Source organism: Amblyomma mixtum, chromosome 1 (assembly GCF_055824585.1).
Source record: "Amblyomma mixtum isolate Tamu chromosome 1, ASM5582458v1, whole genome shotgun sequence".
NCBI classification, from domain to species: domain Eukaryota; kingdom Metazoa; phylum Arthropoda; class Arachnida; order Ixodida; family Ixodidae; genus Amblyomma; species Amblyomma mixtum.
In genome coordinates, this window is record NC_143012.1 from 245,311,259 (window position 1) to 245,331,272 (window position 20,014).

The window sequence follows — 20,014 nt, forward strand, 5'->3', positions numbered from 1 at the left end:
CGCGCGTTGCTCGTAACGTCTTCTTTATTTACATGCTACAGTAACCAGCTCTATAAAAACAACTCGACAGATGTCCAACGGTACTACACAGCATCACCGTGAAGAGACGTCGACCTGATCAGCTACACACGCCACTTGTAAAAATCGTACCTTCCAAGTTCAACAGTTGATCGAGACAGTCAACAATGGTGCAGCAATATGAACACAGCAAGACAGTAATAAAATAAATGCTCGTTTGCCCATAATGCCGACAAGTAAATTCAGGTAACAGACAGACTGCACAGCAAATACTGTAACTCATGGCACAAAGATGCAAAATGATGTGCGCCTACAGGAGAATACAACATTTTTACAAAACATGTAAAAGTAAGCAATATTGAGCCACAGCAAATAGGTACAGTACTACAGACAACCGTTTCTGAACAGAATGTGAAGATTCAGACTAAAAAATTGGAGCAAAATAGAAAACAACAATACATGCAGACATAAAAAAATATTTACAAACATCATGTGGTGTTACTGTGCTCTTAAGAGAAGCATGTTTCAGCAACATGGTCACATGTAGCCACACTATGCACAAATGCCATTTTTTGAACGACTAGCATATTGGGCTTGCCGCAGTTTTTTCGACAGCGCCTCACTGTAAAATAAATTGCAAGTTCCCCAAAAGCTCTTCATATATCACATGAACAAAGTCATGAATGCGTTCCAGTGTGAGGTTCAAAGATCATTTCAGGCCACTCTTGTGTCAGAAGCAAGACAAAGTGTGCACTTCTCTTTGCTTATCGTTCATGACCAGTAGTATGCCTTCCTCAGACACGCTGCCGTTCCAGCATCCAGCGTGCACATATGGCAACAAGTTCAACTTTCAATCCTCTATCAGAGTAGACAATGTCAACTTCTAAGCGTACTAACGAAATGCCAGGAGCATCCCGAGTTGTTTTATACGCTACAACTGTACTGAGCTGAAGATACAATGCTAGCATGCTTTAGTTCAGTAAGTTACTGCTGCCATTATACAGACATGTATGAGGTGTAACAAGCATTAGGAAAGTTGCAAAACTGCAGTCAAGTATTTCGGAGAAACGGCGAGTGGCATTCAAGGGAAGACTTGCAAGTGTATGTGAAAACTACATATATGAGGCCGGCGACCAGCAGCAAGCCAATTAAGTTTCCATTGCTGAAGAGGGAGCTGCTCTGCATTTTCGAAACAAAAGAACAGAACAGGGTAACCTATAAAGCCAACAGAGCACAGATTATACTCAGCCACCTCCAACCTGCAACTGCATTTACAGCTGTATGCAACACCTCCATGTGCACAGAATAAAAATAGAGGCGCAAAAGGAGGTAAATACATAAAGAGCACTTCAATTTTGTGTTTCAACTATCAGTACATCACTAGCGTCTTACTAGTACGTAAACAGTTTTATATTTTTGCACATCAGCAGGAAGAATTTCCCTGGTATACATTACACACACCTACAATACAAAACATGATAGCTCATAGTTCATTATCAGATTCTGTTGGCTGCCAAAAAATAAAGGTGCCGGCATTTTACAATAAGAAAGTGGGGAATAAGGTCATAACTAAACGAGACTACAATAACATGAAACCCCGTGGCTGTGCAATCTACCAGTTGACTGAAACAGTGCCAGCTTTAAATAAAGATTCAAATTTGCAGTTTCGACAAAATGTAAAAACTTCTCCAACTCTCTAAAACTGAAATTGTGCAGTCAAGTAACTACAACATTCCCTGTTCCCATTACCACAAAAAAAAATAATTGTTTGTACAAAGAAAGACCTGCCGTTCATTTTATCTTCAACTGGGGAGCATACTTTGAGAATGGGTATAAAGAGCTGCGAAGCATGTCACATATCAGATAAAGAAGAGACTAAACATTATGTTGTCTTGTTCTCTGTAGGCATATCTGGCACAGATCCCTCTGATATGCAGTATGTAAATATTTGTACTGCCACTCAGGATAAACAGGCTACAAGCACAGACTCCCGTGCACTGAAAGTACTTCGGACACAGAAAACCAAGATTACTTGGGCTTGACAACATCAACTAGCTAACCTAACCAAGAAGCTCCACACACAATGCCTCAATACACACTTGCTCTGCAAAAACCGTGATTAATAACACCCGACAAAGGCCCTGAGCTACAACCACTGTCAAACCTTCCCAGAGGCATGCAATCTAGCATGTGCTGACGAGAATGTAACAGCAGAGATACTCCATTCAAGCCAGGTAGATGTACACATAAGTTGGAGAAACCCAGCAGCACTAATTGGCAACCATCATCCGCTGTCCATTCTCCTCGGAGGGAACCCATCTACTCCAATCTTCAACAGCAAAGTGCCAACCCAAAGCATACCAACTGTAGCCATTCTATTGCAACTGTGCATAGATTGGTTAACATTTTCCCACAGAAAAAAAAACTACTGTTCGAGTTATCAAAAATCTAGCACACGTCCTTTGGAATGTGCCCCTTAGTGTACACTAAACTCTGGTTGCTGAAGTGAAGTTTGCAGATGACATGGCAGCAAAGGAGAGAGTAAGAAGTTTTCAAATCTAAACACTACAAGTCTGCTCACCTTAAAAATCACATACTTACATTATCCCCTTCACGACCTGCGCAAACATTTCACTGCAGATCTATGACAACACAACAGCATTGAAGCAAGCTTGTAAAAAAAAAAAGCATTTGCAGCTTCTTATGGACTGACTCGCGAGCAAGCAGTTATGCGTGGCTTGAACAAATATGCATGCATGATCCTTCGAATCATTTCACAAGGATGGAGACGTGCAGAAACCTCTTGAACAATGCTGCTTTCCTGTCTGTAGTTGCATGCAGTTGGTGCGTGGCACGAACAAAATCAAACTGCTTCTTAAAAGCTTACAAACGCCAGATTAAAACCTTAGAACTGCAGAAAAAGGAGCGACGACAAAATGACCATATCCTTTTTGCCCAAATAGGCAGCTATGTCTCACAGTTCCAGCCAAGTTTAATCTGTCTGCAATATTGCACAAGGACAGCAGGATAGAGTTCAAGTAAAAGAAGCTGTTTTCCCACAAATGTCTATGGATTAGCCATTCATCGAACCTGCCTCATTATTTTGACTTCTTACTATGAGACATTCAGTTTTCCAAATCATGCACAGGGAGCCTGAAAGAAACAGTTCTCCAGTGCCAAAGCTGTCATGGCTACTCAGGGCAGGTGGTGTGACAACAAATAGAACTTCCCAACTTCTGAAGTGAAACTTCCCCCCCCAAACACAAAGCTTGAGCCCAGTAAGGGCAAATGCATAAAGGTTGCAAGGAAATATTTGAAACATTCACAAACCTTCATCTCTTTCAAACTGCGTCCGAGGCAGATGAAAGGCTTTTTATCCAATGATTATGTAAGCCAAGCAACACAGTAATAGAATTCCTGCATATGTGCAGTTGTTGATGCCAATTCCAAGTGTGCAAGTGCTGTGGACTCCACTCTGGCTGCCAGAAACATCTCCTGCTGCTCAGTTTCATTTGATCTACTGAGAGCTATCATCACACATTGCAAACACCACTGCAAATGCTTTGTTTACTAGCTTGTATCCTAACATGCACGAGCCGACCAACTTTATTCACATCCGATCGGCCATACTGCTGCACCCCATGACAGCTATTCAAAAGCAGTAGTAAGCGTTGCCTGCCTTTTTGCTAACGACTACATGCAACATGCTATTAAAACTATCACAATTAGGCTTATATGGACAGTGATTCCGTTGATCAGATGTGTTATTCCGTAGATCAGATGTGTTCACCATTCAATTACTTCTGCTCAAACACTGATACTCAAACAATGGTACAGACTCCATCATAGTTCACGCAGCTCTCTCTCTCTCTCTTTTGCTTACGTAACTCTCTGTCCAATAGCACACTCATGCATCAAAGCCTGGTTTAAACAAACGGTCACTGGCAATGTGGCAGCGGTGTTTTCCATTAACCCCAAAAACCTCTTGCATGCTTTGCACGGGTGCATGCTAGCAGTGCGTGGCAAGCATATGCATGAATAACAGTCGTGCACTTCACGCAGTCTTGGTGCCTGTGTGCACGAATTTGGCCGTGGCAGCCACTGCATCTAACTAAGTGAGTGCATTTTCACATTTGAGGTACATGTACATCACACGTTTCAGCTCTGTGGAATCGTATCTTGAAATGGTCTTGATAAACTGCACTGCACAGGCATGCGGTGGCCTTTTAGCTCAGATAATGAAGAAAAAAAATCGCTAGAAAATCACGGTCTGGACTTCACCACATGCATGCTTTTGTTGCTCACGGCAATAATTGTGAGAAAGTGTAATCCTGTTTACACCAACCTAAGAAAATGCAAAAAGGCAGACTGCGTGAGTTGGAGGCAAAACATAGCAGCAGGGAGGCACCTGCTATTGCCCACTTCAGTTAGTTCAAAGCCACAAGAGCTTCTCTTTCTTTTTTTTCCTTTTATCACCAACAAGGTTATGCAAGGCCAATATGTTTTCTACAGTTAGCCTGCCAAGCTGGTAGAAAACAAACCAGGCTAAGACCAAGTGCTGCCAATACCGATGGCAGTCATTTTTGGCTGAGCTCCACACTGCAGTATGACAACTGAACAACAATCAATGTTGAGTGCTTCCCTCAGCGCCCGGCTTGCTCAAATTTAACGCTCTACTTCTGAAAGACTTTCTATATTTCAACAACTTCTTCCATGGAGAAAGCACTTTTTGCCCACATGTGTGACACAGTGGAACTACGGTAATGTTATTACAAAGACTGCCACGCACTTCTTAAGCACTCGACTTGTTTTCTCAGCTACTAGCACATTCAAAGCATTTGAAGCAACTTTTGTCTTAGTTGTGCTGACGAGTATGGTTGCCACACAGCAATGCTCACAGCAACACTTTTTTTTTTTTTATATACAAGAGATGCAATGCCAGAAAACACTGCTCCCATTGGCCTCCCCCTCCCAAACTCGCAGCACACTGACACCGGAAGACAAAGCTCTTCTTTTCGTCCACAACAGTCGGCACCATACAGCACAGTGCCACATCCCTTGTTTCTGCAATAGAACAGCATACCTCACTCTTCTTCACCCTGCAGAATATTTTCCCTCGGAAAGCACACTTTCTTGGCAGTGGCACTGGGCAGTACAGTGACCACATTCGTGACACACTAGATGTCACAAACCACTGTCTCTATGTACAAAATAACCTAAGGGACAAAAACCCTTTCCCAAGCTTTCAGCAGCAGTGACAATGTTTGTACCCGCAGACAATGCTTTTGTGGCGGTGCCAACAAATGGCGCACTGCCACTGCACTCCGACTACATGTCGCGTTCAGCATGTGTGTCTGGGCAGGGAGTATTGTTCTGTCCTTGTGGATGGGGCAGCGGAGCGCAATCAGGAGGGGAACCAGGCCCAGAGGAAAAGGTGCAGGGCCAGTTGGATGCCCACAATGAGGGCGACAGAGGTGACGTCGCTGCGCTGGCTCAACCGGTGCTCGAGCTGCCGCTGCTGCAAGAGCACGTGCTCCAGGTGCCTCTGCAGCGTGCTCAGGGTGGCGTTGGCCTCGTCCAGGGAGCGCTGGAGCGGGGCCAGGGCATGACCGAGGGACTGGGAGATGGAACTGCCGCCCACGCCCACCGCTCGGCCCGGCTGCAGGCCCAACCGCGCCGCTACTCCCTTGCCCGCCTCTGCTGCCAACACTGGCCGTGACGGAAAAAGAAAAGAAAAAGGGAGGGATATTCAATGGGGTCCCCATTTCCTGAGACAGCTAATGCTTTACGTTCAGAGAAGGGCGAATAAGTGCTCTGTTGACAAACCGCTATGGTCAAACAAATGTGAAAGGCTGGCTAGCCACTGAATGCTTTGCCACTCATGCTGTACGTCGATTTGACATTCCCTTGCCAGTTGGGTCGGTATAATGGTATTTAACCAAGCATTGCATGACCACGATCGTAACGCGTTAGTGACTTTTGGCAGAATGGAAAAGAGAAGAATGATTAGATATTATTCATTAGTATTGATTCAATTATTACATGAGAGGGGCCTTATAGCTTCTATTGTCAGTACAAAAAGACCATCAATCCATTCAAGTAATGAAACAATTCAGTTTCATTTTTGTATTTCCCGTCACTCATCAATGGATGAAGCAAAGCCACACCCCTGCTAACAAAGCGAAAGAAACACTAAAATAGAATGAAATTGGTATCACAAATGCCATATTTACGAGAACTGATATCATCTGCTAGCAGTTGGACCATTTCGGTACGTGACTGCCGTAGTATGGCAGCGATGCTGAGTCTCAGTACCGTAGCCGGACAGATTTATCTTCAAATCTGATAAAAACTGCACGCATTGTTTTCATAACTGTTCAGCAGCACTCAAATGCACATCAGCTGTGTAGTCAATCTCTGCTAATTCAATAGAAAAACCTTGTTAAAACATGCCTCGTGACACCATGGAAAATCTATGCTCGAAGCAGCAGTACGCCCAACTGAGAACAGCTTAAATGTGCCCACCTACCTGATAAAGGGTGATATCGGATGCATTTTATAAAAGAATGCATAAAAAGAAGCTCCTATTCATGTAGGACCAGAGAAGTCCGTGACTTCTGTTTGCCAACGAGGCAGCCTCGTAGCTATTAGTGGAGCCTCAAGGGTACTTAAAAAAGGGGCAAAATGGAAAGGTTGGGACTGCTTTGAGAGAACAGGTATAGCCCTTTGGCACACACGAAAATTCTGCAACTGTAGGGCCTCAGCTGTCTTCAGTTTCCTCGTCAGCCTGACTTCCTGAATGTAAGGCGCACTGGACACTAGTCACGTGACAGAGTCATCAGAACGCCTGCGCAGCTCGGACCAGTCGAACACCAGCCCATGTGAATGGGACAGACGTGGGGACAGCAGGGGTATGCCAACGCCCCCGACGACAGGAAGGTGAGTGCACCTGCAAGGTTACCCTTTTTCTACACGCGTCACCATCTCCAAGCATACTCGTCACGTACAGAGTTCTATCAGTACTAATTTATTCAGCACGACCTATGCATAAGAAGCATGGGTGAAACTACTTTGCGATGCGTGGCGTAGCTCGTGGCTCCTTTACAAAATGCCCTTCAGCTTCGTGTGCGTGATCATAGGCACATGCTAACCGTGACGTCTCCATGAGCCACTACATTGTAAGTGGACACAAAATACACGAGGCCTATAGGAAACAGTGATGTAGATTTGATGTGACTGCGTCCTAAGTGAAACTATTGCTTGAGCCTGTTCTCCTCTGTGCAGGCAGTTCAAAAGCACTGACAGCTTTCAATGCCAGCCAGTATACTACCAGAGCTGGCATGGTTAGATATAATGGACTTTCTTTCTCTATGGAAAAATAAAATTCAATAACTTAAGGCTTCAAATATCGGATACTGCTACAAACCAAACGAAAAGTAATCAAATGATCCTTAATAAGCACTATTCGTAGTGCTAAAAGCATCAACGGAGAACTTTTTTATGTTCAGATGTCGGGCATGCACTGACAAACGGTTCGTTTCAATCGCAGAAATTGCAGAAAATGAAGCAAACTGCAAGTGCGGTTCAATTAAACTTGAGGTACGACAGGAAACCTACCTTGCCAGCCGCATCCCTAAAAGAACAATAAACGTTGCCGTTGAAATCACTCCGCCCATTCTTGTAGAAATGTGAACCAGCACACACGAGTGTGCCATAGGCCTTAATAAGAATGGACACTGAGGACAGCTTCATATTATTTTTTGTTCCTGGTAAAAATCAACTGTTTGGACTTTTGTGGCTATGGTGATGTTTGCTCAGAAGCAGTTTGCTTGTGAAAACAGCTGGTGACAGTAATATACCTGTATTTCATTTTTTAGTCTTTTCTTGCTTATAAAAGCTCCACTGTCAGTGAAAGTAGCCTCTGTCATTAGAAAGCGATAATCTACTGTTACAAGAAAACTTTCATTTGTCCTCAATCTCTTTTTAATGCATGATAGACCACAGATAAGATGGCATAGCACACTGTGCATGAACACAAAATGCTTGTTTCACGAGCCCTCTATTGTGGCGATGTTTCACCTTTGATGCAGCGTGCACCTCTTATCGTGCATTGCACACTGAGAATTTTGGCCTCCATGAGGGGGTGAGAGTTCAATTAGTACTGCACAGCCTCAAAAGGTACTTGCTGAGTGTCCAATGCGCCGGCATGGATTACAGGGCTTCATAAGGGCTGGCTGTATGCGCATTTGTTTCCCACTGCTGAGATGAAGATTCCATATATAAGAAAGTACTAGTATATGTAAAGTTCAATGAACAGAACAAAGAAACCGCTACTTCAGGTCAAATGGCTGCGCAAAAAATAAGTTATGAGGCAAGGAATTTTTTGGGAGCGAAGGAACAACAAAAAAGTAGTGCTTGAATGAGCCCCAAGCAGGTAAAAACTTGCGCAGGCCTTCAATGTTGTCAGAGCATTGAACAGTTGATGCTGATCGCACAAACAGCACACGCGGCGAACTTTTTGAGAAAATACAACGCATCAGCACACCAAACCTATTTAGCCATTTTTTCTTATTAATCAAAGGTACTTATATTGTGCTGATGCCATTTTTAAATAGGCTCGGGAACCTTTTGCTGAAGTTTCCTTTTTTTCCCCAGCCTCACGTGATTTCTGCTTATCCATATGAGCAGAAATACAGCAGCAGCCTCGCTAGTTATGAGCACCTTTTTAGTTAAAAAAATCTGACCACAGGCCGAAGCGTTCCACCACCCCATTAGTGCCTCTTGGGAGCACTCCTCTTGTTTGGTCAGCAGATTCTGCTGACCCACCTGGAGTCACTGTATATGCTCCCTATGGGAACAACGGAGTTGCACGAAGGTCCGCCAGCTCTCTCTCCAAATCATAAGCTACGAGGGAAATACACCACTCTCGCATACAGAAGCCATGCTTGGTGCAGTGGTTAAAGCAAGTGCTCATTCAATTCTCTTATTTTTGGCTCTTGCCCTTGCTTCACTCTAAGGAAAAGATGCTCTCAGTGATTGAGACAGCTTGTTAGTAACTGTACCAGCCGCAGCAAGACCTATCTCAACATGTTATCAACAAACTTTTCGCAACGTGGGCGAGTGGTGTCATCTCCAAAAAAAAAAAAACAGAGAAAGGACAAAATTGCCTGTCCTCTGTACAGAAACAATTTTTCAATAAAAATGGGCACCAGGGCAGAAAGAAAGCCCTCAAAGCGCAAGAATAGTAAGACGAACCAATGGACACTCAGCAGCAGTCAAGCGCTAAACGGCACAGAGGTGTCAGCTTCTCTGCAATGCGTGGATGCTTTGGAGCCATGCGGTTGTGTTTGGCAAAAAGTGGCGCAAACGGTGAGCAGAAAACAAACGCGGAACTCTGGCTCCAGTAGGAAACCAGTACAATGATTCAAGGCCCATGACACGAGGGACACTGCAGCCAGTGCTGGGCTATTGAATCAAGAGGACCACTTAGAGGGGTAGGTCTTGTCTTCATTTTCCCCTCTGTCCATTAGTAAAGCCTCGTTACAAGAGACACTCAAGGGACCCGAGAAAGATGTCTCTTATAACCAAGGTCTCTTGTAACCAAAAATTCTAAAAACACTGAGGAGTTGGACTAGATGAGTCCATCCCATTGAATACATCATCGGGGCTGTAACAGTGAAGTTTGGTTTGGTTTAGTTTATTGGGGCTTAACGTCCCGAAGCAACTCAGGCTATGAGGGACGCCGTAGTGAAGGGCTCTGGAAATTTTGACCACCTGGGGTTCTTTAATGTGCACTGACATTGCACAGCACACGGGCCTCTAGAATTTCGCCTTCATCGAAATTCGGCTGGCGTGGCCGGGATCGAACCTGGGTCTTTTGGGTCAGCAGCCGAGCGCAATAACCACTGAGCCACCGCAGCGGGATAACAGTGAAGTAGCTGAGGAGGAAGTTCACTATCTCTACATGAGGATACACAGTCTGTGATATGGTAATTTCGGAGCAATGAGACAGTAATCGCAGCTATGTGATGTGTGACATGAATCCAGGCAAGGGAATGAAAAGTGAAGCGCATACGAGTTGGTACGATGTCGGCCACGTTGCGTGAGCATATCTGGATTGTGTCTCTTCTACATAGTAAATAATTTACTCTAGGGACCCAAAAAAGTTGTTCTTAGTAACCAAGTGTCTCTTGTAACCATGTCTCTTACATGTGATGTTCTTAACATGGCAAATATAGGAAAACCAACCAAACCACTTTCAAATGTCTCTTATAACCAAGTGTCTCTTGTAACGAGATTTTACTGTATTCTTTGGAAACCAAGTAGCTGCGTGTTGCAAGCTGGAGCTCACCCTCGCTATCGGTCGAATCGCAAGAGAAGCAGGCTCCCCGCTCTGCTGAGGAGCTACCGCTGTGGGCCAGCCCCATGGCTGGGCCCACTTTTTTCTTCCGCTCCTTCTTGGAGCCGGCCACCCCAGAGCCGGGCGGCTGTTGCTGCCTGTGGTGGTGGTGGTGATGGTGGTGGCGGTGGCCGAGGTGAGCGGCAGCCTGGCGGGGGCTTGAGTGCAGGATGCGCCTGCGCAAGCCTCCCTGGGGCTCGGGGGGACTCCCCTCGATGCTCACAAGGCTGCCTCCCGAGGGCACGATGGGCGTCTGGTGCCGCGTCTTGCTCTGGATGACTCCGTTCCTCTCAAACTGCACCACATCGTTGCGGGGATCCCAGGGACGAGAGCTGAGGGCGAGAGGAGAGAAGACGCAGAGCTCAACAGTCTGACAGCATCACGGGCCAGGGGTAAGGAAGTAATGGGAATTTCGAATAAAGTTGAACATAGCTATTATTCGGTTCGTGTACAATTCTGGAAATGCACATTCGAAAATTTCCGAAAACTTGGCAGCAACCAAACACCGCTGACTTTCAAAAATTCAAAGGAACAGAAAGTTGGTCTCGATGTACAGAAGTATTCATTTTAATTTAAATATCAGAGCAAGAAAAAAAAGGATGGGAACACAGAAAAAGACTACACCAAGACTAGCATAAATCCAGTTGATTCAAAACCACAATATCTGGGAAAATGCATCTTCTTCGCTCTCTTCTCCGTCATTTATCACGTGGGCGAGTCCCATTCGCAGCACACTGCTGGCCTAGAACCTCATGCAGAATTCCACTAGTGGGCTTTCCCACACAGCACCTGATAAAATCAAGATGGCCGACTACCCGTTTCGAACAGCCGGAATGCAAAAGCGCGCAGTTTTTCATTTATTCCTGGCATTCATATTTAACGCACGCATGGCATGACATGGCGAGCCAGGTCGCTGAACTGTACAATTATAATAAAACAAAAACAAAACACCCATGGAACTCATCCTACCACCTTCACAACTCTTCTAGCGAGAACACTCCCATCTCGTTTTGCGGGAAAGCCCACTTGCAGAATTTGGCGCGGGGCTCCCAAAGAGGGGCCGAGATGAGGTGTCCACATACTTTCGCTTTCTGATCGCTACCCTCAGACCGCGGCGACGGCAGCTATTGGCCACACAGATGCCTGCATGCCAAATGGCGCACCCCCGGCAATTTCTTCATTTAATAAGCAGTTTTGCCATTCTGGTACCAATGTGTGCTCCCCTAGCTTGTGACAGCTTTGTAAGTACTTCCATTTTTCTAGCATGCCAAAACTACATACTTGTCACGTGCTGTTTGCTGTCTGTGCACGCAGCCTTCTCACAAAGCTTTACCACTTTTTTAAGCTCGCAGCAGTCCAGCAGTCATTTTTTTTTTTTTTACAAAGGGATGAGGCATTCAATGATTCGACCTTCGGATAAATCGAATACTTTTTCTGGTTCCTTGTCTCTCGAAGTCCGAATTAACGAAATTCTACTGAGTGGTATGGATGTCTATTTTAGTTGCCATGCAATTCAGGAATTTCATTTTGCCATTCAATTTGCATGACCACATTACAGGCTGCATACTGTGAAGCTGTGTCAACCTGTATACATTTCTGTGCACATCATGTATTTTACCTTTCACAAGATGCTGTTTTGTTTAATTTCAGTAGAAGAGACCATACACCATAAAATTAAAGAAAAATATTTCCCTATTCATCTTTTTGATTGTTTTTTCATTCACAATGAACATATTGTAAGACAGGCCTTCGGCTCCCTGGCGAAAATCTTTCCCAGCCCAAATGGTTTATGGAACAATTTCCAGTTGGTTCCAGTTGGTTCCAGTTGGAACCAGCTGGGTTCCAGTTGGTTCCAACTGGAACCAACTGGAAATTGTTCCATAAACCTCGGCGGCTGGCTTAAGGAAGAAGACGACGAAGACAACGGCGCCGATGCTCGTCCGTGAGCGCCGATCGCTGCCGCTGGGACTGATCGCTGCCTCAGGACTGAACCGAGCCTGTACCGCTAGCCGCTCGCAACGCAGCGCCTTCGAAGACGTCCTACACTACAATATATTAGATTTGAAGCCTTTTTTTTTTCCCCTATTCGTTGTGAATTTGTACTCAGAAATTTAAATATTTGCATGCCCATACCAGAGACCAATTTGTAATTTGAGCAAAAAAATCTAGTGAATAAAAAAAGCTGCCTCTATCTTTAACACTTCCTAAAGATGTTTTAAATGCACAGCACTCATTGTAGACAAATCAACATTGGCGTTCCAGCAAACCAGAACTGTTCCTTCAGTGGTGGCTGCTCCCTTGTGTTCGCACACAAGGAAATGGAAGAAAAAAAAAACCGCTAAGTTCATATCGGATTCACAGACACCATTTCACGGAGAAGTGTAGAATTACATCTTCGAGCACTTAGTGTCAAAGTTAAACGGAGCCATAAGCTAGTCAAAGGGGCACCAAGGACAATTTCATGAAATTCTTGTTCTCAGTAAAAATATATCCCATGGCTCTCTCTGGCCACGTTGATGCCTGTCCGGCAGCAAAAGACATATCGGTAGCCAAAAAATTGGATGCAAAAATGGAACTTTTTTTTCCACACCATTCGATTTAAACTTGTGTCATCAAGACTAAAAGGGAGAAGTCATCACTGAATGGAATTGAATGGCAGTGTAGCCTGGCAACAGGGATCCAAGAGCAAAAAACTGCTTAGGCATCATCGCAGCTTCTTCTTGAAAATGGCCAATGCTGGCAATACCTTTATTTTATTTTTAATCTCTCCTAGCTTATAACAGCTCTGCTTCCAGCAGGAGTACCCTCTTTGTCATAAAGTGCTAATCTACTGACACAGTTCTGTCAAAGTATCGATGCACACGACTGCTAAAAAAAAAAAAAAAACAAGGCAAGCACGCAACAGAGCTTACTCAGCATGCTTGTAGAGGTAGTCACCCGTGAGCAAGTCTTGGACAAAAAAACGAGGCACCCAGGGCTCCATGCGTGCCTGGCGCTCTTTGGTGCTCCTGCGCTGTGCCTCCTCGAGGATCGTCTTCTCCTCAGTGGCAGCCATCTGGTCGCCCCGCACTATGGCTGCCGACACATGCTGCCACATCCTGCGTGGAACATAGAACAGCATGCACCACCGCTGCACCTCTGAACAATTCTCAATCACAGAATGACAGAAATCGGGCTTCCATCAGACTGTGTAAGCGCCTAGTTGACTGGAAGGCGTACTCTGCGTGCACCTTTTTGTCCACTGGAGGCCATGTGCAGCACATAATGAGCTTACAGTTCAGAGGTCTGGCCATGTTAGATCACTGCGTTGTGTGCAGGCTGGCACAAATGAGCTCTGCTTTTCCTACACATACCTTCACACAAAAGCACTGAGAAGCTACTCTCTGGGGTGAGCTAAGGATGTGGGGAAGCTCTCTTGAAGGGCATGTTTTCTGGCCAGAAGTGTTACCATATATTGCTGCATACAAGTTGATTCTGAATACAAGTCCCAGCTCACAGCCCTTGGTGATCGAAAAAAATCTGATTCCAAATATAAGTCTAACTATAAGCGCCCAACCAGGCACAGCACTTAGCATGCAAACTGCGGAGCACGTCCTAGCACATGAGCGTGGATACAGAGGAACCAGCCTCACCTTTCAGATTCGTACTCCAGCTGGAGCTCCACAGGCACGGTAGAACGTTTGAGGCGCTTAGCTCGCACATCTGGGGTTGGGTTCCACAGCACCTGCTCCTCCTGCAATTGGGGTAACAGACCACACACAGTTCCAACTTGGGACACTAGCAATATGCCAGTGCCACTCCACTAATAGGCAGCTATGAAAATAAAAAAATACAGGATGTGAGGATGATGATGAACGAGCTTCCAGAGAATAGCGAGTATATACATTAAAGATTTATTCAGCGCAAAGTAATAAACAGACACTAATAATGGAACAGCTGCAATGCTGCTACATTAAAGCTCAGCTCACTCACACAGAGCATATTGCTAGCAAAGGACCTAAGAAAATCAGTGACGAATCGACAAGATCAAGTGCTGATGTTTGGTCTCAAATGCTTCATCTGTTATGCTGACTGCTAGGATATGAGCTGCATCTCACGCTAATTCTGATTCAGTACCATTTAATACAACACAAAACCACATAAAACAATTGAAATAGAAAGGCAATGAGTTCCTAAAGCCCATTTATTTCAAGCAGTCCAGTGATAAGGTGCATATCTCTGTTGGTCTTTAACAAGGAATGCAAAAAACAGCAAGGTGCAGACTACCTAAAACAGGGATTCTCAAACTTTTTTCCTCAAGAAACCCCAAAAGCCTTTAACGTGCAATAAGAAACCCCACTCTCCCCACTCTGCGTCACAATCTGCCCTCACAAGTGTCACAATCATTCGGTGTTGATTGTCAATGCACCCTTTGTTTTTTTTGTGCTGTTTATTTATTTATTTTATTTATTTCATAATACTGCAGGCCAATAGATTGGCCCATGCAGGAGGGGCTATACAAGGCATTGAAAATGACAAATACAAAGAAAAATACATGGGGTTACAAACAATGAGGAGAATAACAAAAATACAACGCTCATTCACTCGAGAAAATGCTTCTCAAGAGCTTTACTAAAATTTGAGGACTGGAAAATGGCCTCGGGAAGAGAGTTCCAGTCGGAAACAGTCCGCGGAAAAAAACTGTGCTTGAATGAGTCAGTCTTTGCAAAAATGGGTTCCAGCAAATGAATTCGTGAATGGTGTGTTCGGCGCGACAATTGTTTGAGAATTACAGGGCGGGGTATGTTTAGCTTATGTGTTAAAAGATTATGCATAAACAACAGACGGGAAATTTTTCTGCGTACTTCAAGTAATGGAATATGGTTGGTTTTCATTAGTGTTGTAGGTGAGTCTAACCTCCTGTATTTGTTATAAATAAACCTAACCGCTTTCCTTTGCACCATCTCTATCTTGTATATGTCTTTCTTTGTGAATGGATCCCATAATACCGAAGCGTACTCTAATTTGGACCTAATGAATGTTGAGTATGCAAGGAGTTTAACTTTACTTGGGGCATCTTTAAGCTTCCGCCTTAAGTAGCAAAGCTTGGAAAAGGACGAGGAGCAAATGTCTGCAATGTGTGAAGTCCATGTTAAGTCATGAGTTAACGTTACCCCTAAATATTTGTATAGTGTAACCTCGTGGATTAAATGATTTTTCAGGGTGTAAGAGAAAGAACTAAAATGTTTTTTGCGCGAAATACGTAAGAGAACAGTTTTATCAAGGTTTAGTTGCATATCCCATTTTACGCACCACTGATGAACAGCTAGAAGCGCATTTTGCAACATGTAGTGATCGTTCTGGTTATTTATGGTATTAAAAAGTATGCAATCATCTGCAAAAAGCTTTAAAGAGACATTTCCGGGGATGAAAGTAGACAGATCGTTGATATAGATTAGGAAAAGCAGTGGCCCTAAGACGCTGCCTTGAGGTACACCTGAAGTAATTGGAAGATCGTTAGATCTACAGCCATTAACGTCTACGTATTGTTTTCTATGTTTAAGATAAGCATGAATCCAGTTGACAAGATAAGTAGGGACGCCAATACTATCGAATTTCTGTGCATACCTGTGCATACCTGTTTGTTTCCTTGCTTTCAGGTTTTTTATTCAGTGCCCATCTCATTCGTGCTCAGACCTCTAACCCCAGGACAAGAACGCACAAAACTAGTCACCAGATAAACGTTCCACCGCACTTGCACACACGGATGGCTGTGCGGCGCACACAACCATGTGAAGCATTGTCCAGCTTTCAATGGCTATCTGCCGCTCCCAGCTCTTGCACCAAATTGATGTCAGCGTTTTTTTTTTTTTTTTCTAATTTCTGCACCTACTGGCTTCCCGGTGTAAATGGGCTCGCCAGTGGCAAAACTTCAGTCCAGTGTTGCCAACATCATCGAATCGCCTGGAAAAACACCTGATGAGATGCACAATCATTTTTTTTGTCTTGTCTGGGCTCAGCTAGCACAGCGGCATGGCCCACATTTTCAATCGCCACACTAGTGCTCGTAACACGCGTCGCCTTGTGCATCAAGCCCCTTCCACACCATATTGCCAGTGCTCTAATCATATGCACTAGCACAGCTGGGTGCGGCAGTGTCAAGGAACGCTGCCAAGTTCGCCAGGCAAGCCACTGGCACCGGCACTCCAATCAAAACATAAGCATGTGGTGCCGTTACTGCCATGCAGCATCTTGGCGCACTCCCAGGGTTTGTACTGCGGACGCCGCCGACTCGAAACCGAGGAACGAGCTAACAAGAGCTAACACTCTGAAATTGGTTTTAACAAATCAGGTACTGTGTCTGCTTCACACAGCCCGCCAAAAGTACTGTACCAGAGAGGGGGGCAGGCTAGTGTGGTTGCTCTTGGAACCAACAAAAGCAGCCCGCAGAACCCCGTTTGAGAACCCCCGACCTAAACCTTACTGCTATAGCCTATGGAACATTGGAAAGGCCATCTTCAAGACACCACCCTAGATGTGCTCAAGATTGAGTTCCTGCTTTAATCTGAGTAGCCGATTTTTAGCAAGTAGCCTACTCGACTCCATAATCTTTCAGGAGTTATTGAATTGGTTGCCACTCTTCCAGGCCCCACTGGACATTTTAAGACTTACCACTCCCAATGCCAACATTAACTGAAAAGGCAGTCCACTACTGTGACTTATGGACACTAATGAACGGTTGCACAAAGATAGGGAAAGCCATTGTGTTACAAGCAGCTCTAATAAATAAGCACGGCTAAAGATCTTCAACAGAGTGCACATATTCAAGGAAACAACATGTTCCCTCTTTTTTTTAATCCTACTCATGGTTTCTTTTCTTCCTTTTTTTTTTTCTGGTAATTGCAACTTCCAATGCATCTATCTGACCATGCTGCAGAATACACTCTGACCTATGCATAAGCACTAAAAAGCATCCCCCGATTTTTATTCGCGGCAAATGCCACAAAATTGGAAGCCCAGATGAGACAGCAAAATTTCCTCACATTTGCTCAATACTGAAAAAAAAAAAGCAGACAAGGCTGTCGTGCTGATGCCCAGACCTGTGTCCTTTTGTCGCGCAGGTAAATCTGGCCATCCCAGTGGCCCTGGATGAGGAACAGGGTCTCCTTGCCAAGTTTCAACTTGCCCACGACCAGGTTGCACAATTCAGCTCCACCCAGGAATGGCTGCACAGAGGAAACATGAAGGGGCATGAAATCACGTGCACGCTTCCACTCCTCCAGGAACAGGAAAAGGTGCAGGCACCAGCATTGGTTCGATAATTACCACAAGAGCTGTCCCCATGACACTGGTCAATAAAAACTAAGATGTTACGGGATACGACCTACGCCGACCAAAAGTGCGCTGCGCTAGACTTACGCTGACCAAGAGCACGCTACGCTAGGCGAATAAAAGAAGAGGCGAGGGGAGAGCGCGTGGCACTAGAGCGCAAGAGGTAGGAAACAAAAGAGAATGGCCGCGGCTGGTTGTGTTTTCCTGGGACCCCTGCATTCCTGTGTGGTGTTACGTCTCGCCTTCGTCGTGGGGAAGACAACGACATGGCAGCAGCGAAACGCCGACAAACCCCGAGACGCGCGTTGGGTGAGCGCCTGGATTGCCACGGAAGCCGTGTCCGTCTGCCCGGTTGAGCGAGCGTTTCCCGTACACCGAGTGTGAACGCGCGTTCGAAATGCACGCGAACGCCGCTCATGGACATACCGGCGTCTGCGCTACGTGGATGGCATCGTTCCCCTCTCCCAGCGCGTGACGACGGCATGATCTCTCGGGAGTGAGTGAGTGCGTGTGTGTCTGTGATTGGTGCCAGTGAGAACTTCCTTCCCCTGCAGGCCCGGCCCCCATCTAGGGACCCTAGGGAAGGGAACTCTTAAAAACCCCGGCAGCGGCACGGCCGATGAGCTCTTTGTCTTTGAATGATCTCCTGATGAGCTGTCGTGATGCAGTGTTCCTGCAGCTCACTTGTAAGTAAATATGAAAATTGCTGTATAAAGTTCTCTTTCATTGTCTTTTTCCAGCAGCCTCGCCTCAGACGTCCCTCATTCCCTCTCCGGCACACGACCATGCTACCTCGTCCTTAACAAACTGGTGGCAGCGGTGGGATGCTGCTACCTCGTCCTTAACAGTGGCTTTCTCTGCGCGGGCCCGCCGTCCCGTAACATTGTACTCCTGTACACCTCACACAGAAATACAAGACGTTCATCACATTGAGGAAATGCTTGCAGCAACGGGTCACAAGTGCGTTCTTTAATAATCCTGAGGGTAGGCAAGGTGCAAAATAAACATGACATAAAAAGATCAGTAAAATTCTCTGTGTACTTCAAAGTCTTCACGAGAACTCCTCAGCTCCCTGAAAGGAGAGTTGAAAAAGACACATCAGCTACATGCCATAAGAGTTTTACCAAGGAACTGCTTGCACACTCCAATTTTTAAAATTAAACCCACCAAACTTGCAAGCAGGGCCCATATTAATTGAGGGGAAGAGCAGGATAAAATAAAATTTACCACATACTATATATAACCTATACATGAGGTCACAGCATGGCCTAAGGATTTGTCTGTCCCCAGCATTTGGTTTCTTATTACATGTGCTAACTGCTAGTGAGTAAACATTTCTACATAAAAAGTCTCTTAGTCACATCTTGCGATGACATTATTCAGAGATTAAATTAAATAACCTGCATTTTTTTTTTCTCAGTGCCAGGTGCTATTTCGTTTTCATGATCTTCTCTGCGAGAGTGAAGTTCCTTTAATTATTACTGACGCTGAATAGTTCTGTTAAACAACAGCAAATTATCTCTAAGTTCGAAGAATTGTCCAGTGCTCAACAATGGCAATTCTTCTTACCCGGCAGCCACATTGTCGGCCTCTTTGTGCCTTGTCATTGTGCAATAATTCATAATAGATGTGTACAGAGAGAACACACTGAGAGAATAATACAGAACAACAGAAGGACCTAGGAGTTTCAAGGACAAATGCCTCCTAAAAGATTGCCCCTGCTGGTTACACTGCCATCAGTGCTCACTCACCTTGAGCTTAAATTCCAGCTCTGTGCGGTAGCCGGTCTTCTCGGAGACGATGTTCACCTTGCCCCCCAGCTCCATGGTGAGGGTGCCCATGAGGATGCCCTTGCAGTGAGCGTAGGGCATGGTGATGGTGTACGTCTCGCCCCTGGTCAGAAAGCACAGCTGTGCCGTGCCTTCGAGGATGGCCGACAGTGAGTTGCCTGCAACAGGGCACCACACATTACAATTGTGCGCTGCAAAACATCTTCACGCGAAAACCAGCTAGAAGTTAAGACAATAATGGAAGATTATTAAAAATTATTCATTTGGCGTTTAACAAAAATTCAAGGAGGCACTTAAGTTAACTTACGCGCGGTAATGCGAACGCATTTGTGCTTGCATTATGGCGCCATCTGCTGGGCCAGCATCGCACAATGCAACGGGGGTTTTCAGTGGGTGCCACATGATGGTGCCACGACACGCCAAGCAAGAAGTACATTTACTGAAAACGTAGATTACCTAGGACCATGGGTCTTCCCTAAAGACAACTTGAAAAGTT

General features: G+C 45.1%; 1 protein-coding gene across 7 annotated transcripts in view; it reads right to left on the reverse strand.

The window, feature by feature from the left end:
- Positions 1 to 4: 4 nt before the first annotated feature.
- The window catches only part of Orp8 (Oxysterol-binding protein-related protein 8), a 111,036-nt gene continuing 91,026 nt past the window's right edge, over positions 5 to 20,014 (reverse strand). For all 7 annotated transcript variants that reach the window (XM_089565628.1, XM_089565629.1, XM_089565632.1 and 4 more), the window contains 6 exons: positions 19,480 to 19,676; positions 17,497 to 17,622; positions 14,050 to 14,150; positions 13,330 to 13,515; positions 10,370 to 10,749; positions 5 to 5,727 (listed from right to left, as the gene is read on the reverse strand). In XM_089565628.1, the coding sequence (XP_089421754.1) occupies positions 5,423 to 5,727; positions 10,370 to 10,749; positions 13,330 to 13,515; positions 14,050 to 14,150; positions 17,497 to 17,622; positions 19,480 to 19,676 (1,295 nt within the window). In that variant the 3' untranslated portion in view covers positions 5 to 5,422. The remainder of the gene's footprint in view (positions 5,728 to 10,369; positions 10,750 to 13,329; positions 13,516 to 14,049; positions 14,151 to 17,496; positions 17,623 to 19,479; positions 19,677 to 20,014) is intronic.